The sequence below is a fragment of the Myotis nattereri genome (assembly GCF_964212035.1).
Source record: "Myotis nattereri genome assembly, chromosome: 9".
In the NCBI taxonomy this organism is placed as follows: Eukaryota; Metazoa; Chordata; class Mammalia; order Chiroptera; family Vespertilionidae; genus Myotis; species Myotis nattereri.
Window position 1 is genome coordinate 68,584,066 of NC_138084.1, and position 23,492 is coordinate 68,607,557.

Sequence of the window (23,492 nt, forward strand, 5' to 3'; positions counted from 1 at the left end):
CACTAAGTTTTGGGGCAATTTGTTTTGCAGTAATAGACAACTAACAGTTACCTGAATGCACACACTATTAAAGATGAAAGAATTGTTTTTGAAACTGAAAACAATAATCTTTATACCAACCAATTTAGGATATATCCTCCATTTAATAAGTTTGGTAGGTTTTATTTAAGTGATACAATTAAGTGATACACTTAAACTTCATTAGTATAAATTTTTATATTTTGAAATCTGAGAAAATTAGAATCTAAATTTTAGTGTTTAGGCTGAATGTCATCATTAAGAGTTCTGGGAAGGAAAGTTTAGGTAATCCACAAAAGAATGAAAGGGGAATACTGAAGCTAATTAAGAGAACAAATTATTTTAAAGTACTTCATAGTAAAGTGCTCTCCACATAGAAAGCACTCCATAGTTATAAAATGTCAAATGAACATGCCCCTAAATTCTTCCTAATCATTTTTTACGTGTCTATTTGGCAAATTGGTTGGCTAAGTTCAAGCAAATTATTTGTGCATACATGAATTTTATCGTTTCCTAATAAAAGGTGAGCTCCTGAGGGCATCCTTATCTTTTGCACCTCTGTATTCCCCAATGGACACAACAAAATGTTGTAGGTCAATTACTGCACTTAACCAGTATTTGTGCAAATGATCAAACTGCACAGATGTGCCAGAAGCTAACTCAAGGGTCTTGTAGTTCACTTTTCCCTTTTATTTGGTCTGCCCTTCCCCGTGATTAGTCCAAGCTAGTTGATGTTTTACTATATTTACAAGAGACACTCCATACCCTTTTGTATCATTTAACAGTGTACGTGGAGTAAAGATACAGATATAAATGCTTGCCATGCGTAACTGGTCATCTGTGGTGATCGAGCCATCCCCCGCATCTCCGGGACGATGCACGCTGCCGAGCTCACTGCACACGGCGCAGCTCTGTCCTGGTGGAAGGGGCTCGCCCCTGCCCAGCTATGCAGTGGGCAAGTCCGCTCATTTCCTTCTGCGGCTCAGGACAGAGGAAACCTAACCCAGAGGACCTCAATTTTGTTACAGGCAGAGATTTATAGATCAGCATTATTTTTTAAATATTACAAAGACACACCATTCTGCTTAGGACAGAAAAGAATAAAGACACCTAATTTTTTGTTCATTCCTCCAGTTTAGTCCCAACTTCTTTCAAAATACAAAACAACAGTAAAACCTAACCCTTCTTAAAAGGTTGAGACCAAACTTATTTGACAGAGTTAGATTACCTATGCTCAGACTTAAAACTTTTCACTGAATAAAATTTTGAAATATTTATTTATAAGGTTACAACTGTCTTTGAAATTAATCAGTGAACGAAGCAACAGGTTTTTTTCCATTCACATTTACACTAATTACCACTATAAATAAGATATTCATAATTTCACCAGTTTCAATCTAAACATTAAATTTGTAAAATTTGTAGTAACAGGATGTGGGTTCTGGTACAGATTTCCTAATTCACTCTTAGATCTCTGCCTTCACCCACATCTCACAGGGATAGTGCCTTTTTAAACCTACTTTATAGGCAAATAGGCATAGAATTTATATGAAAACATTTTGCTAAAGTTGCTAAACAAATGTAAGGTAAAATATGTGCCATTTTATCCTATGTTTTCTAGTATTTGATTTGCTTTTTATAATTTAAACAAAATAAAGATTGCATACTTTTGGACTACAAAATTCAGTAATTATACAAGGTGAATTAAAGTAGTAAAGCAGGTCATCATAGTAAACTCATTCATCCATGCTCTCATTTAATTAAGAAATAATAATTATAAAAATAGGTAACATTCTGTGAAAATATTCCCATTTATTCTATCTTAGGAGTTCTTGCCCATATCGATGGATTGCCTGGCATCAGACATGGCATCCGGTACTTGAACAGTCATTTTGTCCATAGACTTTGTCAAACAGATTTGGCAGCCCAACCGAGATCTGTATAAAAAAGGGGGAGGTATGGTTTAGTATTAAGTAGGTATTATTCATAAAACAATGCAATTGTAGAGAACATTTTCTTACTCAAAAAAGTTAAGAATTTATTTAACTTTTACATTTCTTTTAAGTTGAAAAACATATTCAACTCTCAACTAGAGGGTAACAAAATGTGATCATAAAAACCCAAAAGCCTAGTGGACCATGGCTTCATTTTAGTCTTTAGTCTCCAACACCTACTAATTGATTCACCAGTACTACTGCTTTTTGGTGAAAGGACTGACAAGCAATGAAATAATCAGAAGGCACAACAGTGGAGAAGAGAACTGAGATTTTAGCAATGCCAAGAAAATGACTAATCAATTCCCAGATAATTAAAACCATACACAGATTATAAAGAAAGTCTTTAAAACAAGAAATTTGGAATACACACACATATAAGCATCAATTATCAAATATATCTTTTCCCCACATTTTTAACATCTCTAAAATCCAGTTAAATCTTAAAATTAAAGGCATCTAACAACCACTGCTACACTGGGAGGTGGCAGTCACATCAGTGCTGCAAACTTGGTCACAATATTCATATAGGTGCCTCTTCAAATGAGTTACAAGAAGTATGTTACTACTACATATGTGGAATTTAACTACCAGTCAAAATTATACCATTGTGATTAGCTAGTTATTAATGACAGGAAAGGAGCAAAGGGGAGGCCAAACATTATAGGCATGTCATCCGGGCAGCTTCACCAGGAAGCTGCAATTTCACACTCCCCAGGGAACCACCAGCCCATCCCCTGCAGATTACTGGGGGAAGGGACTAGATAAAGGGAAAGATGGGTGCATGCACAGTAAGTCCGGATGACATAGGGAAGATGCCTGTCAGTCAAACCTGAGAACAGAGATCATTAGCTAAAGGGGGCAGGGCCAACGTAAACCCACAAAAATTTGGGAATACATAATCCTGCAGACAAAGGAGTCTCATTCACCTGTGTTCCCTCCATAGCCATGCGGCCCTGAAGACCCCACATGCAAAGAACTAATGGACTGCAGCTAGAAACACCAACTAAGCTAGCCTGACGCTGGACTGGACACTGCTCCAACATGAAACAAAAACCCCACACTGGCTTTGATCTTAGCCTTGCTGAAAATGAAATGGGACTTTTTTCTTGGCAGGACAAAGGGAAATGGGACCTTGGAAACTCAGGGGTGCAATTCCACAAAAATAAAGCTTTCTACAATATCTCCTCCTCCCATGGGGACCTCCGGAAATAAGTGCAAAAGGATTACAGAAGAAAAAATACAAAAACACAGCAGAGTGTAAATCTGATATTCATAAATGTGTAAATTGATAGTCATAAAGCAATTATTTGTAATTGGATGAATAATTATAATCCCATTTTCTTCCCTTTTTCAGAATTACTACCGATTTTATTTATATTTTCCTTTTTTAACAATGATGTACAAATGTATGTCTAGGTAATTCAAAATAGCTATTTTACTCTGCACAAAATAGGTTAAGTGATAACTCTGTGCCATATTTTTACTAGCAGTGCTCTTTTCTTTCTTAGTGGCAAACAAAAATAAATGCCAGTCTTACAATCCAATTGTCTTCAATTTGATGGAATGTGATGTGGAAGTCTTGGTTTCATCAACACATTCATCAGATACTCACAGAGCATCTCCAGGCACAGCTCTAAATATCAGTGGGGGTACAAAGAGCAGCAACTCACTTCAATAGTTTGAACACCTCTTACACACTGGGCGCCCAGGGATGCAATAGGAGGCAGCAGTGGGTTAGAACCTGAGAGCCAAACAGACCAGTGGTCCAGAATCTAGCCTGAATGTGGCGTGTACACTTTCTTAATGCCCCTCCCCAAACACTCATTTCCTAATCTCATCCTAAAGATGGATAATAAACAGGCTCCTCACTGGACTCTGTGGAGGATTAGTTGCTAATATCAGTATTAAGGAGTGAACTTTCAATCAAATAGAAGAGATGAGACATATTTGCAGATAATCCTAGATAATAAAGATGTAAAATGCAAATGGTCATTACGTACAACTGACCATGTAACGACCAGATCACAGATCAGCAGGAGGGTGGGGCAGCGAGCTACAAGCAGGCAGTGGAGAGCTACAGGAGAGGGCAGGGCAGCAAGCTATGAGGGGGGGGCGGGGGATGCAGGGCAGCAGGCGGAGAGCTACAGGAGGGCGGCAGCGAGCTACTGGTGCACGGATTTGTGGGCAGGGCTACTAGTATAACATACGAGCTTGTGGCAAATGCCATAGAGAGTAAAAGCCAAAAGGTGTGAGGAGAAAGTAGTTACATCTGTTCAGGGGAGATGGGGTTTAGAATGTGCTCTAAACATTTTTGTGAGGATAAGAAAATTTATGTTTTTAGACAAGATAGTTCGCTAAGAATTTAACAAAACTGTAGTTACATAATACACCTGAAATAAAGCTATTATTATTACTATTGTTTTTAATTTTTTATTATTATCTTACATTAGGGTCACCAAATTACAGGTAAACACCAAAGCCAACATCACATAAGCCCTCGTTATTTTGCCCCTTACACAGTAAATCAACTAGCTACTTTTCCTGGCTCCAACCAAAATATCAGGTAATGTTTAAGAATAAGGCATCACAGTCAGAGAAAGACAAGTATCACATGATCTCACTCATATGTGGAATCTAATGAACAAAATTAACTGTTGAACAAAACAGATCCAGAGACAAAGAAGCATGGAACAGACTGTCGAATCTCAGAGGGAAGGTGGGGGTGGGTGGGTGGAAGGGTAGAGATTAACCAAAGAACTTGTATGCATAACCCATGGACACAGACAATAGGGTGGTGAAGGCCTGGGGTGGGGAGGGGTGGCGGGTGGGTGTGGGCTAGAAGGGGTCAATGGGGAGGGGGACATTTGTAATACTTTCAACAATAAAGATTATTTTTTAAAAAAAAGAATAAGGCATCACTTGATACCACTCACTTGCTACTTTAGATGTTACCAATTTTAAGAGTAATTCTACCTATTAATTAATAATAAGAATAACCTGACTGATGAAGTTTAATGTACACTTAGAAGTAGAACTTCATCTTAACATAATTACTATTATATATTAAGTATCTTTAAAAATTCTGTTCTCAAGTAGGTAAAACTTTCCATTATAATTTCATTTAATTATCAAATCTATCCTTCGATGATACCATAAAAAGCATGAAATGTAATCCCAATTCACTAAATTGTGGCAAACAGTAATCCCTGGAATAAAAATAGACTAAATAAGGTTTATTTTTTTACTTTTATAAAGAAGAAAAGTTTCATAAGAGCTAAACTGTGGAATAGTGGAAACAAAGAGAAATGTCACATTTTATATTCAAAGTTTTTAACTGTTATCTACGCAGAAAGATCACTATTACACACACAGGTCTGGCCTTACCCAGACGTGAACTAGTAAAACCTTTATTTTCCCAGACTATCAGTACAACTGAAGTGGTCCTAAATCTTACCTATCTGTTAGCCCGTACGCCAGATCAAGCATGTCATTCTCCTCATCAGTGATTGCTTCCAATTTCTCGTATATGTGCTTTTCAAAGATGAGGTGGCAGGTAGAGCAAGCCAAGGTTCCCTCACATGCGCCTACAAAAGCAACAGAATTGAACTTACTCAGCTCTACATTAAACACAATTCAAACTGGGTTTGAGTTCAAGTTAATTATTTCTACATTTTAGATCAGCATTAGCATCCATAATTAAGACTTTATTCTGAATAATTATGGAAATTAGGGACAAGCCCCCACCCCCCCACACACAATCTGAAATCACATTCACATATTATTTTTAAAAGTTCTGAAGAGCTCAACACAATCTGTGAAGCCCTATGGTATATAAGAGGAATTAGCAAGCAAACCCACAGTTCAGTAATGGTACATATTCCTTCTCAGTCTTTCCTTGTGATCAGGACAGAAATCAAGTAAGTTCACTTTAAGAGTCAAACTGGTTTTAAATAATGAGCTATTTCTCCTGCCCGTTATTTGCTGAGTGCCTAGTATATGCCAGGTACTGTGAAAGGGGAACTGAGACATCACCTGGTTCAACCCAACTATGACTGAACCTGCTTTGCAGATCCTTTTCCAGGGGTTACCCAACCTTTCCTTGAAAACCTCCTGGGAAAGAAATCCACACCTGCATAAGCCAGCCAATTTTGCACTTGGCTTCTGCTGAGCTAGTCTGGAACTCTTACACCTACTGGTCCAGTCCTACCCCGTGGAGTCCAATCCTTTTTTCCCCAGCTTTACTGAGACATAATTAACAAATAAAATTGTAAGATGTTTAAAATGTGCATTGTGGTGATTTGATATACATATATATTGTAAAAGTATGCCTCTCATCCAGTTAACATATCCATTTTAAATATATAAAACTCTTGTGAAAACATGTAAGTTAAAGTCTCTTAGCAAATGTCAATTACACAACACAGTGTTATCAACTGTAGTCACCATGTTATACTTTAGCTCCTCAGACTTCATTCGTCTTAGAGCTGAAAGTTTGCACCTTTTTATCAACTTCTCCCTATTTCCCTCACCTCTAGCCCCTGGCAACCTCTTTTCTGCTCTGTTTATATGAAAATGTTATTAACTATTTAGTGAATCCTTCTTTTAAACAATGCTTTACATATATTTGAGATTGCTGTTCCTTCGCCAGGCTGGGCACACCCACGTCTTCCAAATTTTTCTTGTATGAGTTCTGCATCCCTTCCCTCAGCCTGGTTGGGCTCTTCTTAAACTATGGCAGCCAAGACTGTCTGCCAAAACAGAATGGTGCAGAATTGTGTTCTCATTAAATTCTACATCAAAAATAGTTTTCCAGCTTGTTTGTTAATACTAATTTTTAAAAAGTGATGTGGCTCCCTTGGTTGAGCGTTGGCTCATGCACCAAAGGGTTCGATTCCTGGTCAGGGCACATACCCAGGTTGTGGGTTTGATCCCTGGTCAGGGTGTATAGGGGAGGCAACCAAGCAAAGTATCTCTCTCACATCAATATTTTTCTCTCTCCCTCTCCCTTCCTCTCTCTTACATGAGTAAATAAATAAATAAGCTATTTAATAAATAACAATAAAAACCATAACAACTTTGAAAATTACAGACTCCTAGGAGTTACTTAAGTATGATTTAGATTCTCTTTTGGTCAATAAACAACACACAGAATATGTAAGAAGAACTACTATCAATATCTAGTAACCTTAATTTTCCCGAGTGAACAGATGATTTTACTAAGAATGGTTCCCTCATAATTTAAACATTTGTTACTCATATTTTGTTATCTTAAAAAAAAAACAAGAGAGGCTTCCTTAAATGTTCATTTTCATAAAATCTAATTCAAAGAAGTAACAAGGCTGAGAGAGAGAACATACAGTGAAGTAGAGGAGCCATGCCTGTGGGCCCTAGAGCCAGCCTCCCTGGGTTCGATGTGATTCCACTTTTACTAATGGCATCAACTTGGGCTACTTAACCCTCCATGCCTCAGTTTCCTCAACAGTGTATCTGCACCAATATCTCATGTAGTTGTGAGGATTACATGAGTGTGTACTTAGCGTATATACTTGAAACCACGACTTGTAGATAGTAAACACTGTGCAAGTGTTGGTAATTAGTATTATTTCAAAGTTATAAGAAATCTTGGAGTAATTTAACTTTCTCTTTATAAACATAATGAGAACTAAACCCGAGAAGTTAAATAAATACACTAAGGTCATGCTACCTGTTAGAGATGAGTGGTGACTTTCATCTAAGCTGCCCAATGCTGAGACAACTAGATCCTTCCACGCAATAATCTAAGTCCCCTTACTTAAATATTAGATATAATGTAAATATACACATATACAGTATACTACACAAATATATATACACACCAATTAGTTACTTGAACAAGTAGCTTAGTTTCCTGTTTTTGTGTAAATTTGAAATATTTCAAACAAAAGGTAAATGGATATACTTTACATAAAAAGAAAAGGGCTTGCTCTACTTAAAAAAAGTAAACACACACACACAATTTCAAAAACCCCTGCAATAAAAAGAGAACGAGAGTAGTGCAGCAGGGCCAGGCTCTAAATCAGCAGTTCCCAACATGGGGCACATGCCCCACAGGGGAAGCAATTTGATTTTTAAGGGGAGCAACTCGAGAATGAGTTATTAACAGTGAATTTTTTGCATTTCTTATGGTTCTAGGAGCTTCATATACAGTATATAAATATATTGTGACATATTTATGCATTTCAGTTCTCCATGATATGTTTGAAAACTTTATTTGCTATTTTTTCATATCACTTCATATTTTTTTAACATTTTCTTTGTGGTTTCTTCCTCGTACTTCAGCTGTCCTTTCGTTCTTTTATCTTCCTCTTTCATGGATGCCATGTTCTTTGGAAGCTTGTTTAGACCAAGTTAGCAGCCTTTTAGGCTTCCTCCACATGAACAGAAGTTCACTTTTTGAATAAGAAGTATATGTCACGTGGGGGGAGGGGCCATCAGGATTTTAGAGATGCTTAGGTGGGGCGTGGCCAACAACGGCTGGGAGCCACTGATCTGGATGGGCCTACCACACTGTCCGCTGTGTCCTGGGCAAGCCTCTCAGCCTGTTTTCTTCTCATCTGTCTAATAAGAGATCGAGGAAGATAACCTCCAAGGGCCTGCTGGCTCTAGGATTTTATGACTCCATAGAGAAGTAACACTACTCTTAATGAATTTATCCCCTAGTATTCAATAAATATATACTTATCTTGATTTCTGTTTTTATGTTACCAATACCCGATACAGACAAACCCAAAACTAAAATAGCAAATCCCTCTGGAAATACTGCAGGCCCAAAATCAGGAAATCCAGCCTCCTTTTGTCTTCAAAATGTAAGTGCAACAATCCTCACAAAATATTCCCAGCAACTTTCTTCAGCTTTGTTATTAAAATAACAAATCCTGAGTCCTGCAAGCCAAGTATAATAGAAGATTCAAGGAAAACAAACTCACAGTCTAGGGCAGGGTGCGGTGGGTGGGGCTGCAGAGGCAGGGGACCAAGTTCCCTCAGATGCCTGACCTTGCTCTATAAGCCCGTATTCTCCACCTTCTTTCCTGGCGTACTCGGTGGGGAACACATGCTCAGTAACCATCTTTCATGGGGAGTTGCCGCAGGGATGCACTAGCCAGGGGGTTATGAACACGTCACTCCTCCCCCAGATCCAGCCCCTGGAGAGACGTTTGTAAACCTCTGCTATAGGTTACAAAAGACTGCTAAAGGATTCCGAGCAGGAAAGTGACCTGGGAACTTCATTTTGGGGAGATCTCACTGCTGCTTGTGTGTAAAGGATGGATTTAAGATTTTTTTTTAAAAGGCGGAAGCAAAAGCCATAAGGTTTCACCATGGGGGAGGAGGAAAAGAGGAAAGGAAGGATCAGAAAGGCAGAGAGCCAAGGCGAGACCCTTCCTAGAAAGGCAGTCAAAACAAAAACGTCTCAAATGGTAGACAGAGAACCAGAAAAGTGTGACATCAGAAAAGATCAAGGAAAGAGAGAGTGCATACAATATGTTCTCAATCATCCTGCAATGGAGAGAAAAGTTCATATGCCCATAAATCCTTCCAGAAAAATTTAGGACATTCCTTTTCGTACCACCTGGCCAGAAGACATGGAGAGTTGCCATCCATCCAGCTCTTCATACGCTTTAAGCTCTCTCTTCCCTAGGAAACTTCAATTCTTCCAACCTTCTCTTAAAGGTTTTTTCATTCTCTAATATAATTTTATTGCCCACTTACGAACCTTGCCAATTGTTTCCACATCTTGCTTAAGTTGTCAAGTTCAGAGCTGAAGAGAGTATTCTAATAAGAATCTGACAAATGTTGAGCATATACAGAAGGTTAACTTTTGGTTCCTACATGCAAAGTTCCTATTACACATTCTAGTCCCGTGTTTATTATTTAAATAAATGTGTCACATTCATGATCCCTCCTTATTGTATAGTCCCTTTCAAACTTTTTCCACCACACGTTGTGACCAAGTATGTTCTTCTTATTCATCACACCAGGAAGAAACGCAAATATATAAGAAATTTTAAGACTCAGAGTGAAATCAACTCAGCTTGTATAAGATGGCTAACACTGGACCAGAGAAATATAATGTCATATTGTGGAGCAAGTACTACTATAGAAAAAAAATTACAGCAAAGATTTATAAGACCCCATGGTACTTATAAAAAGAAATAGACAATCCTACAAAACCCCAAAATAGTAAGATAATCTGAGTTTTTTTAAAAGTGTTTTTAAGATTTAACCTATATGTTCTATAAAAAATAAGCATTTTAAAGAACACTGAAGACATGTCTCTAAAGAAAATATTTAGAAAAAAATATTTCTTAAAGCTTTCTTTATTGATTTTAGAGAAAGAGGAAGATGAGAGAGAGAGAGAGAGAGAAAGAGAGAGAGAGAGGGAGAGAGAGGTTATTTCCTGCACTCACCCCAACCTAGTGGTGTCCTGATCAGGAATCAAACCTGCCACCTTTCCGTGTATGGGAGGATGCTGTAACCAACCAAGCCACACTGGCCAAGACATACAGATGGCCAAGAGACATATAAAAAAATGCTTAAAGTCACTGATCATCAGAGAGATGCAAATTAAAATGACAATAAGGTATCACCTCACACCTGTCAGAATGGCTACCATCAACAAATCAACAAATGACAAGTGCAGGCGAAGATGTAGAGAAAAGGGAACCCTAGTGCACTGCTGGTGGGAATGCGGACTGGTGCAGCCACTGTGGAAAACAGTACGGAGTTTCCTAAAAAAATTAAAGATGGAACTCCCATTTGACCCAGTGATCCCACTTCTAGGAATATCTCGTAAGAAACCCAAAACACCAATCAGAAAGAATATATGCACCCCTATGTTCATAGCAGCACAACTTACAATAGCTGAGATCTGAAAACAGCCCAAGTGCCCATCAGTAGATGAGTGGATAAAAAAGCTGTGGTACATTTATACCATAGAATACTATGCAGCAGTAAAAAAAGAAAGATCCCTTACCCTTTGAGACAGCATGGAGGGACCTGGAGAGTATTATGCTAAGCAAAATGAGCCAGTCAGAAAAAGACAAGTATCACATAATCTCACTCATATGTGTAATCTAATTAACAAAATAAACTGATGAATGGAGTGGATCCAGAGACATAGAAGCAGGGAACAGAGTGGGGAATCTTGGAGGGAAGGCGGGGGAGGGTGGGTGGATGGAAGTTGATCAACAAAGAACTTGTACCATATAAGCATAACCCATGGACACAGACAACAGGGCGGTGCAGGCCTGGGGGTGGGGGATGGAGGGAGTCAATGGGGGAAAAGGGGGAGAAAAAAGGGGAAAAAAATTTTAAGATTGAAATCATAACTATTATATTTTCCAACAACAATGGCATAAAACTAGTCATGCATATATTCCCACTACCAGAATAAGGTGCAGAATGGAAAAATGAGTCCCTATAGTGTGGGGGTATGTGTATTATGGAGAGATGATAGATAGAGACAGAGATAGAGATAGAGATAGAGATAGAGATAGAGATAGGTAGAGAGAGGTACAGAGAGATAGAGAGAGAGGTAGAGAGGAAGGTAGAGGTAGAGGTAGAGGTAGAGGTAGAGGTAGAGAGAATGTGAGTGTGTGTGTGTGTGTGTGTGTGTGTGTGTGTGTGTGTGTGTGGTGAGTATGCCCAGGAAGTTAAGGTGTTCTTGACCTGACATTAGAAGTTGCAATGCACTTTCTCATAGAAACCAGACTGTAAATGGTGATTAAATAGTTATGAAAAAATAAATTCTTTAGGGTTGGCCTAAAAATGTTTTCTAATGGGAAAAACTAATTCCAAATGCTAGTTAGTTGACCTGAATACGGACTTGGAGAATAAAATCTATTCATAAGCTGGGGAATATCTATTGTTTTTATTCTTATCACAAACACAGGGAAAAAAAACTCTACAAAACAAGCAATGGGAGGCAATATATAAAAGGAAAAGGGATACCAAAGTAACAACCACAAAGAGTCTTCACTCTAAAACTGGTAGCTGACCAGAATAGGAGTACACTAATATAATGACATGTGGAGAGATGGGGACTGAAAGTGCCACAAAAGTTATGGATCTATGCTTAAACACAGTCCCAGAGCAGTACTGGTGGCTGTCAGCTTTCAGCCGATGTGGCTCGGTTGGGTGGAACATCGTCCTGTATACTGAAAGGTTGCAGGTTCAATCCCTGGTCAGGGCACATATGAAAGGCAACCAATCTATGTTCTCTTTCACATCGATGTTTCTCTCTTTCTCTCCCCCTCTCTCCTTTCCCCTCTCTCTAAAATCAGTAAGCCAAAAAAAAAAAAAAAAGCAAAAATGAATGAATGAATGAATAAATAAATAAAATCAATAAGCATATCTTCTGGTGAGGATTTAAAAACATAATAAAACAAAATCAATAAAAACATACCCTCGGGTGAGAATAAACAAAACTTTGATCTAGCATAGCCAGAAATACATTATACAATAGGAAGTCAATAAATATGATAGCAATAAATATAGATTTATATAAACATTATCAGGATTTCCCAATTTGAATAATTTTTCTCAAAACAGACATAAAGAATATAGGTAATGTAAAGGAAAAAAAATGGTCTGAGATAATAAGTAAATTTGATCAGAGAGCTATAACTGCCCCCTAGTGACAGAATAGTACAATACACTTTGAAAACTTAGATTATAAAGTTGGAAATAAGAATGCTTATAAATTTGTGTTGCTTCCAAAATTTCTAATTGTTCCTTTTTACTCATTTACCCATTCATTATTTCACTTAATATACAATAAGGGATAAAACAGGAATGATTTTATCCTTCATTGCAGTCTCTTGGGAGAGAGATGCATACATAAAGAAATATGTAACTAATAGATTGTGATAAATGCTATGAAAGAATGAACAGGATGCTGTAATGGAGAAAAATGGTTTCAGGCTGATAAGAGAAACCCTACTTGGAATTGGACAGTGGGACAAAGCTTCACTAAGGAAGAAACATAAAGTGAGACTAGCCCTAGTCAGTTTTCTCAGTGGTTAGAGCATTGGCCTGCAGACTAAAGGGTTCTGGGTTCGATTCTGTCAAGGCCATGTATCTTGGTTGCAGGCTCCATCCCCAGCCCCAGTCGGGGTGCGTGTGGGAGGCAACCAATCGGTGTGTGTCTCTCACATGGATGTTTCTCTCTCTGTGTCTCTACCCTCCCTTCCACTCTCTCTATAAAATCAATAGAAAAAATATCCTTAGGTGAGGATTAACAATAAAATAAGTAGAGACTAGACAGATACAGGATTTTCAGGATGGGGATTGGGGAAGTGTCCCAGGCAGGAAAAATTGTAAAGTGTATACAAAGTCTCAGAGGTAATGGGTAAGTTCAGCTCTTGAGAAAAGGCCAGCATGGCCAAAGTGAGAAACAGAATGAGTATAAACGGGGTGGAGGGGTTGCAGATGGGGCCAAACAATGCAGAACCTTTTAGGCTAGGGCAGTGGTCGGCAAACTGCGGCTCGCGAGCCACATGCGGCTCTTTGGCCCCTTGAGTGTGGCCACGAAGTTTCAATCGCACTGTACGTGCGCGCCCGCACGTGGTATTTTGTGGAAGAGCCACACTCAAGGGGCCGCAGTTTGCCGACCACTGGGCTAGGGTAAGGAGTGTGCACTTTATCCTAAGTGAAATGGGAACTTATTCATCGTTTTTAATCAGGGGACATGTCTGCTGTGTATTATGATAGATTACCCCAATTGCGGGGCTCAGAGCAGAAGCAGATCAGCAGTTACTGGTCTGCTGATATACAGTGACTGGCCAGCCCCAAGTAGTGACTGCAGGGATGAGAGAATAGGACACACTTTAAATAGGAAACATGCACCCTAGCTGGTTTGGCTCAGTGGACAGAGCATCGCCCTGCAGACTGAAGGGTCCCAGGTTCGATTCCAGTTGTGGGCACATGTCTGGGTTGTGGGCTCAATCCCCAGTGGGGGGCGTGCAGGAGGCAGCCGATCAGTGATTCTCTTTCATCATTGATGTTTCTATCTCTCTCTCCCTTCCTTTCTGAAATCAATAAAAACATATTTTTTTTAAAAAGTTCCCTGCTTCTAAATAAGTAAATAGGAAATATGCTTTGGAGGCACAACTGACAGGAGCTGCTGTGGGACTGGGGGTAGGTGATGGGGGAGAAGGAAGAATAAAAGACGCTGTTTTCAGGTTTCAGCAGCTGAGAGATGCTCATTACTGACAGAAAAGACTTGCGGAAGGGCAGGTTTCAGCTGGGGGAATCAAGACCTGTTTAAATATTGACTTTAAAATATCTGTGCAACTTCCAAGAAGACATGTAAAGGAGGACATTGGATCTGTAGTCCAAGGCTCAGAGGGGATGTCCGAGCCAACAATGTAAATTTAACTTCATAGGCATCTAGATGGGATTTAAGGTCACAGAGGATGAGATCACACTCAGGGAGAAACTGTAAACAGACTTTGTACTTGGTCAGCCTCCTTTGATATGGTGATCATCTGTGAGTATGACTTATGACAAGGGCAATACTTAAAGGTTCTCCTGTATTTGGCTTTAGGAATTAATGAAATAGCTGCCCCCATGTTGTTACAATAACCTCTTCTTTATAAGAATAGCATTTCAGGCTTCTTGATCTCTTCTTTTCATCTTTATTCAAGAAAATGATTTAGGCTTAAATCTTATCTTAAATCTTATCTTTTGTGAACCTAGATTAGCTTACCTCAAGTTTATAGTTACATGACAAAATTCTGGACTTGTTAGGATCCTTGATCTTTAAAGCCTCTCTGCTAAGTCTGCTTAAGGGAATGCAGAATCCTCATCAAACTACTAAAGACTGTATAGCCAAGTTAAAATGCCATAAATCTGACCATTCTTACACCATGGGCACTGTGCTAAGCACTCTACTTCCAATATCCCATGAGGTTAGAACTATCAGAATCCTATTTTACAGGAGAGGAAACTGAGACTTAAAGATATTAAGGTGGCTTGCTCCAGGGCTCATGGCTTGTAAAGGAAAGTGTTAGTTTATGAACCATAGTCTATAATGAAAAGTGAACCTGTGTTATTAATAATAGCTATGTAATTCATAACAGCTCGGTTTTATTTTAAGTACTTGCTTTTTTACAGCTACTGTCGTCCTGAGGATTATGAACCATAACCTACCTGATTCCAGTCTATTCTCCATTGCTATGCTATGTACTACTTTTCATTTGTGAAAAAATAATTCAGAGAAACTAAGTTTAGTTAAAAGTGTCGCTAAATATGAACTCATACAATGGAAATCAATTATAAATAAATTTTATAGAACTCATGCTATACATAAATTATCACTGAGGTCTTTATATACGTAAGTCATTCTTACCCATGGTATGTATCTGAATCATGTAGAGCATTTTAAAAACATATCTGAAAGGCCTGGCTGGGGTGGCTCAGTGGTTGAGCATCAACCTATGAACCAGGAGGACATGGTTTGATTCCTGGTCAGGGCACATGCCTGGGTTGTGGGCTTAATACCCAGTAGGGAGCATGCAAGAGGCAGCTGATCAATGATTCTCTCTGATCACTGATGTTTCTCTCTCTCTCTCCCTCTCCCTTCCTCTCTGAAATCAATAAAAATATATTTAAAAAAAAAATACACACCGGCAAAACTCTCCTCTCTTCCTGCACCATCCAGGGTGGAGCACAAATGATGTCTGCACTTCTCAAAGTTCTGTAGATTCTAACTCCATCCCAGACAAGAACCACGTCATTAGACTAAAAACTCCTTAGAACTGGTACTGTATCAACTATTACATCCCCTAATTTCTAAAATAGTTCATGCGGAAAAGATGCTTCTTAGAGAAAAAGGCATAAAGAATTAGAGCCTTCGGTTTGAACCTTAGCCCTCTCACCTGTACGACCCAGGGAATGTTAACTTCTCTGAACCTCAGTTTCTTCATCTATAAAGTAAAAGTTTTTTAAAAAAATCTACCCCTTAGAGTTGTTACAATCACAGATAACATATAGTATGCGCTCAACTGGTAGTTGTTCTAATTAATCCTGAAACTGACTAAACAAATATCAGATTTAAAAATGCAGCGTAAATACTCAGTGCCACCTCTGGAAAGTACACTCTGTGAAGTCACCTGAGTGAGGACAGTCTTCCAAGAGCTCACAACCCAGTCAGGGACAGGGGCGTTCTCTCTAACAGGGAAGCCGTGGTGAGCATTCACAGGGAGGTGGATTTCACAGATCATGGGGAAATGGGGAAAAGAGAAATAACTCTGATGTAGAAATGGTTCTCAAAAGTGCGATGTGAACTGTGCCCTGACAGAAGCATAGTCAGATATGCTCATTGGACCTTATTTCAGGCCAATGGTTCACAAACTTTAACATGCATCAAAGTGACATGGAGGGCTTGGGAAAACACACAGGGCCCTACCCTAGACTTTCTGACTCAGAAGACCTGGAGCGGGGCCCGAGAATCTGCATTTCCCATGTGACCTAATGCTAATAATCAAGGGAACCCTCTTCAAGAACCATCACTAGAGTGCTTGAGCAGAACTGACGAGTGCTAACAGCTTTCCCTGGTAGCATCTGGTGTGTGGCTTGTGTGAGTGCTTAAGAACTATGGTCAGAAGTCTATGCTCTAGAAATAAAAACCCTTTCTCCATAAAAACACTTTATCCCCTGATAAGAGGTAGATAAATTTCCCTTCCTGGAAAGGTAAGCTAACTTTCCAGACTAAGTTAAAACTATTTAATTACCTCTTGTACTATGACATTTATTATCTCTAACCTGTTATTTTTCAACTCCACTAGCTATTTCCTGGATTTGCATAACACACGTAAACAATAAGGTAATGAGGTGACAGATTTTTGAGGTACAAAGCTAATCAAATGCAAAAAGAACAGAAATACAGTATTACCTATTATTTCAAAATGAGAATATAAAACTAATACATCCTGAATTTTAATATTTTACTCTGTATGGTATAAGTTAAAATTTTTCAAAAGAACAGTATTGAAACCTATTCAATAGTTTCACTTATAAATTTTAAGGACTCTTCCATACTCACCAAAACCATCAATATCTAGATTATTTTCAATCACAACATCTAGCAGAGAGTCACCAATTTTTCCTTTGGTTGTTAGTATTTCACCGTCACGGTTTAAAAAGTGGACTGTTATTTTATCTTCTGAGCTGAAAAAGGAAGCAGTTCTTTATTAATTAGTTTCAAAAAATACTTTAAAATAACTTTTTAATTATTTTCAAAAAATACTTTAAAGTAACTGTTTTTAATTATTTTCAAAAATACTTTAAAATAACTGTTTTAAGACCTGGTAAGGTCAAATTAAAAAAAAACTTGTAAGGTCAAAGAAACAGTGGTGTGTGTGTGTGTGTGTATGCACATGCAAGCCAATGTGCTCCTTTACAGAATTTTCTTTTCTTTCCAAAGTTCATTTGGGAAGAAAATACCATAAATACCAAAAAAGCATATCTATCTGCCCAGCTACCAGGGGAGCTCTACTGCCTGAAAGGAAATGAAAACTAGGCCATGTACTTCCCTATGCATTGTGTCTCCCGAGTGGTCATGGTTATGAGTCACAGTCATGTCAAAACGTCTAGCAATCCTTATCATGAAAGTCTGTTTTGCTCTCACACAGCTCTCTGAAAAACAATCTCTGTGAACGTGCCCCTGAAGACCAGACCACTGCTGTGGTGAGCTTTGGGAACGCAAAGCTCCCTGCCGTCCATAGGCAATTGTGCATGTGTCTGGCAGGTACTGTGCTTAAAGGCAGCAGTCTGATAGTTTCCTGAGTATCTGGACATCTTACTCTGGTCTACACTGTGTGCTCAGAAATCAAAGGGGCTAGAAAATATTGTTTGTTTGTTTGAACCTGTGGGAAGATAAATATACCCCCTTAAGTGCTTTATTATAGGACATTATATTATCTATCAGCCAGCTAACTAAAAAATTTTTTCCCTTCTCACAAACATCAAAACAAAATTTGGGAAAAGAAATTATATAAGTAACTAGATCCTTATTGGTCATTATAATTTTTACCTCACAATTGAAAAGATGTACTTAAGCTTAAAATAATTCATTGCAATTTTCACTACTGCCAGCAGATGGTAATAGTCCATATCAAAGAAAACTTGAATATAAGTAAAACCTAGAATTAAATAATTCCAGAGTTATAAATATCTCCCAATTTATCAAATCCTCACAAATGAGGCAACTGAAGTCCCTATCAGATAATGGCCTCCCTAATATTCCAACACTGAAAAATGAGGATTCCATTAATTAAAAATTATATAAAATACTAGAGGCCTGGCCTGTGCCCTCTCGCAATCCGGGACCCCTCGGGGGATGTAGGGGAGCCAGTTTTGGCCCAATCCGCAAAGGCCAGGCTAAGGAACCCCACCGGTGCACGGGCCTCTAGTATGCATATGAGATCTTTGGTTAATCTCTTCCCGCCCTCCCCTCTCCCTCCTTCCCTCTGAGATTCATCACTCTGTTCCATGTTTCCATGCCTGTGGTTTCCGCTCCTATGTTAAGCATCTGCCCCCTGGTGGTCAGTGTATGTCACAGCTACCCACCGGTGAGCTGGTTGCTTAGGCTTTTATATATATAGACTAGAGGCCCAGCGCCTGCAGTTAGGGTCCCTAGGCCTAGCCTGGCCTCTGTCGCATGGCCTCTTCCGCCCTGCGACGCTACATGAAGTTCCCCGCCCCAGGACCCTCCGCAAACCCCGTGACTGCTCCGTGAGGCTCCCCCTGCCCCTCAACTGCTCCGATGCTCCGATGCGCTTGCTGACGCCCTGCGAAACTCCCCTCCCCCGACCCACAACTGCGCCGAGAAACTCCCCCCCCTCCCTCCCCGTGACTGCTCTGCCAACGCCCCCGTGCCCGCCCCCGCCCCGCATCCCCCGTCCTGTGACTGCTTCACGAAATTCGAAACTCGCTGCCACCCGGATGACTGCTCAGCTAAGCTCATGGCCACCCCGCGAAGCAGCTCGCCACCACCACTCAACAGTCCCAAGTCCCACCCTGCCACCAGCCCCTCCTCATAGTAAGCGGCTCTGGGCCCAGGGCGGGGCGGGGAGTACCGACAGGTGCTCCATCACTTCATGGTGACCAGTCACCCGTTCGGTCATGAAGGCACCTAGCTCTCTATATATATTAGGATATGGGAAAGCTTCTCAAAAGGGCTTGTGTACTCCAACTTTTTTTTTCATAGCAAAAAAAAAAAAATGCTTTAAAAGTAAGTATTCTGAATATTATTCTTGATTTTTCCAAGTACAATGGCAGAGAATGAAGATACTCTGGAGGCAGAGAGACCACTTTGTAAGTTATTTAAAGAGCTCAAACTAAGCAAGGATATAGGAGACATTGTCTTAGATATTCAGGAGGTAGAATGAAAAGGTTCTGGTAGCCATCAATATAAGATGGACTGAGAGAGAGAGGAAAGAAATAATGTTGAAGTTTCCAGCTCGGGCAGTTAGGGGGTACAGTTTAAGGTAGGGTTAACAGATGGGGAGATGGAGCTTTGGGGAAGATGGAAATGAGTTTCAGTTTAGACCTGTTCAATTTAATAATAGAAAAAAGGAGATGATAATGTCGAGAAGCCATATGGATCTGAGCCCAGCAGAGCAGTCTAGAGATCTGACATGCACAAATGCCTCGTAAAAGTATGACAGACAGAATTCCATCATTGGTACTCACTACCGCAGACCAAAGGTTTTAGGGCTGCTATCCTTCTAGAGCACTCTAGAGCTGAGTTACAGCAAAGGAATTCGAACTCTCTTCTACATCAGACTCCCCTGTAAAAGTGGGTTAACAACATATGCAAAATACATAACACAGAGTAGAGCTCAACAAGCACTGATTAATAACTTTTAAAGTCTCAGTCCTCGGGTTGCTAAGAAGCCTGAACTGCTGCTATCTATGTACAGCCTCACACAAAAACTGCAGAGTAAGAGTATGAATAGGTTTACCAGAGGACAGGAGAAGGAGCAGAAAGATAATTCTAGAGTTGGAAAGTATGGAATGTAAGAATCAGATGTAGATTCCAGCCCTGGTTCTGACACATACTAATTAGAGGACCATCGGAAGCCACAGTGACTTCCCCAAGCTGCTGAGAGAATCAAGGAGAGAAAGTTTATGGAAACTGTTTCCTTGAAGCATTACGCACGTACTTTATACCCAAGTAACCCTATCCGTTCACTATTAATACAGTGGGGCCTTGACTTACGAGTTTAATTCTTTCCGTGAAGGAGCTCGTAACTCAAATTACTCGTATGTCAAATCAAAAAGTGAACCAGTGAGACACGTGATGCTGAGCTGATGTGGCGTTCACTGTGACGTTCACTGCGCCAACTAGCGGTGGGGTATCTGATGCTGGCTCGTAACCTGAATTTTAGCTCGCAACTCAAAGCAAAAAATCGGCCGAGAGACGGCTCGTATCTCGAAAAACTCGTTGGTCGGGACACTCGTAAGTCAAGGCCCCACTGTAATTGGTGTTGGTGGGTTTTGTGGATTTCTCCCTCAATTCTAAGAACTAGCAAGAAGCTTTGAGCTATTTCCAAAAAGGAAGATTTCATACACTGGAAAATAATTACGATCTTTCCAAATTTTCTTTCATCAATTAATCAGCCAACACAAAAAACACTATGTTCTTCACTTGTTACCCTTTACTCACTGCCATTTATTCTGCTCAGTCAGACGGTTGTCAGAGGCTGCTGTGCTGACGTTCGGGGAGGGGAGTTAAGCTGCTGATGCCTACTTCACCAGAGAGTAGCCTGGGACGATTGGTCCAAGAAAAGGGGCACCCATCTCGGGCTCCCTACTTCCTTAGCCACCTCAACTCCTCCAAACAACCCCATGGGCTAAAGAATTACCAACTACTATGGTGCTCAAAAAACGAACAAAAACTATGAATTTTAGTCCTAGCTTTGCCAGAAGCTTGCTATGGAATTTTTATTTTCCTTTATCTAACCTCCCAAGATTTTCTTAAGAGTCAAGTGAAATAATATATGGAAAGCTCTTTGCAACTTAAATCACTACAGAATATAAAGTATTGTGTCAGGGTATTTTGGAGTTAAAGGAGTTTTCGACTCTCAATTACTGATAGCTTATCTAAAATGTTAAACTTCCAAGTCAGAATGACAACTTCTAGACTGCTCTGTCCAATCGACCTTTGTGTGTTCTACACCTGTGATGTTCTATACGGCAGCTACTCCCTAGTGATACTTAAAAATTCAACTGGGGCCCTGGCAGGTGTGGCTCAGTTGGTTGGGCGCTATCCCATGCACCCAAAGGTCACTGGGTTCCACACCCAGTCAAGGCACATGCTGGGGTTTCAGGCTCGATCCCCAGTGGGGTCATGCAGGAGGCAGCCCTTTGATGTTTCTCTCTCCCTCTCCCTTCCTCTCTCTCTAAAATCAATTCTTAAAAGAAAAACATTTTTTTAAAATAAAGTTCAACTGGGAAACTGATTCTTTAATTTTATTTAACTTTATTTTAAACAGCCACATGTGGTTAGTGCTGATCAACTCTCAGATAATATCAGCTGTAGCTCCAAAGTCTGTGATAGGAAGCACAAGGCCCCAAGACCTCGCCAGAAAAGCAGGACTGGGAGGGAACAGAATAAACGTGCGCCCCTTGAAGACAATTTCATAATCCAAACATTCAGTTCGGGGGAGATCACTCTTATTCACAAAAGCATTTATGTCCCTGTAAATACTAATTACACAAGCATGTTCCATACATGTCCCAATTTATATAATTTGTCAAGAAAGCATCCACTGTAGAAAACAAGGCAAGTGCTGGGAGGGAGGTCAAAAGCAGGGACGCGTAGGGGATATAGGGACAAATGAATCCGGCTCGCCTTCTCCGTTACTCCCCTCCCAGTTCACGCAGCACATCCACTGAGCACCGGCTATAGAATAAGATTATGGAGAAAAGGCAAATAAGTCCTGCAGCCTCTTCTCAGGTACCTCCTCAAGAAAAGGCAGAAGACAAGTCCAACAGTTCCTCCCTCCCTCCCGGTCTAGCTGCCTGCTACCTGCCAGCAGGGGATCCGAGAGCATTCTGCACTCTGTAGGGTCCCATACCTCTTAGCTCTAACTATCTAAGGAGATCGTGTCTTTCAAAAGCAAATATGCCCAAGAATACAAAATATCAATGTATTTGGGGGAAATTTTTTCACATCTCTTTCGACATTTACTACAAAACAACGCTCCAGCTGCCCTGCCTGTGGAGTAGCCATACTCTATCTCACCGCTTCACTAATTAACTTTTTTTCACTTTAAACTCAAAACAAAACGAAAACATAAAACACTGCAGGCCTGAGCTGCTGCTGCTGCTACCGCTACCAGGTAACATCTTCTGAGCCAGGAGGCGACCTGTCTTTCCTGCATTCCCTCATTTATTCCCCAGGTAACCCTGTGTGACCTGCACCATTGCTCTCCTCCATTTACAACTGGGGCGCGGGGACGCATCAAGATTGCAGAAGCGGACGGGGAGCCGCAAAGCCGCTGCACAACCCGAATCGCCGAGCTTTCCGCGGGGCTTCGGCGGGGCATCGGCGGGGAGAGGGCGGGAGCCCGGGCACAGGGTGGACGTCCCCGGACAAGTGGACGTTCCGACATGGACTTGGAGACAGAACGTCCTCACGCCGCAGGAGAAAGGCCCGTCCAGCCCCGCCGGCCCGGCTCGCCACGGGGTGCACCTCGCGAAGGTCACCGCGGCTCCGGGCAGAGCAAAGGTTAGTCCCAGCCAACCGGCAGCCGCCAAGCGCCCGGCTCCCCGCGGGCACGGGCGGGCCCGGAAAGGGAAACCGGGGTCCCGGTCCCCGTCTCCCGCCCGGCGCCGGGGGCTCGGAAAGGAAGGGCGCCCAGTCGGGGCCGCGGGGAGCGCGCGGGCCGTTCGGAGCCGGTGCCCGAGGGAAGAAGGGAGCCAGAGATCGGGCCGGGCCGCCCCCGGGGAAGGGACCCCGACCCCGCGCGCGCCGGCCCGCGCCTCACCTGCCACGCGCCGGGGCCGACAGGCTCAGCGGCCGCCTCGCCGCGCCGCCGCCCAGGCCCGGCTCGGCGCTCCCGCCCGGCGCCCGGCTCCCCGGGAGGCCGCCGGCTCCCACGCGGGCTCCGGCGACGAGCAGCCACCGCCGGGCCGCGCCGCCCAGGGCCGCGGAGGAGGCGCGCAGAAGCCGGGCGCCCCCCGCGGCGGCCATCGCCGGCCGGCCGGTAACCACCGGATGCGACGCGGGCGCGGGGCACGGCCGCGAGAGGCTCCCGAGTGCGGGCGTCACGCCGGGGCCGCGGGGCCTGCGGGCTGGGGCCGGGAGGCAGCGCGATCGCCGGCCCGCGCCTTCCGGTGCCCTATATGCCCGGCCGCCGAGCGCGCCGCCCCTGCCCACGCCTCCCGGACGGGCTTCTTGGGGGCGGGGCTAAGCCCTTGGTGTTGGGG

At 41.6% G+C, this 23,492-nt stretch overlaps 1 protein-coding gene across 1 annotated transcript; it reads right to left on the reverse strand.

Annotated features, from left to right (window-relative positions):
* Positions 1 to 133: 133 nt before the first annotated feature.
* Positions 134 to 23,286, reverse strand: FDX1 (ferredoxin 1). The gene is made up of 4 exons (XM_081098775.1): positions 23,051 to 23,286; positions 17,098 to 17,222; positions 5,470 to 5,599; positions 134 to 1,955 (listed from the first exon to the last, which is right to left on the reverse strand). The coding sequence occupies exons 1-4, from the start codon at positions 23,254 to 23,256 to the stop codon at positions 1,841 to 1,843; spliced, it is 576 nt and encodes a 191-aa protein (XP_080954901.1). The 5' UTR covers positions 23,257 to 23,286; the 3' UTR covers positions 134 to 1,840.
* Positions 23,287 to 23,492: the final 206 nt, after the last annotated feature.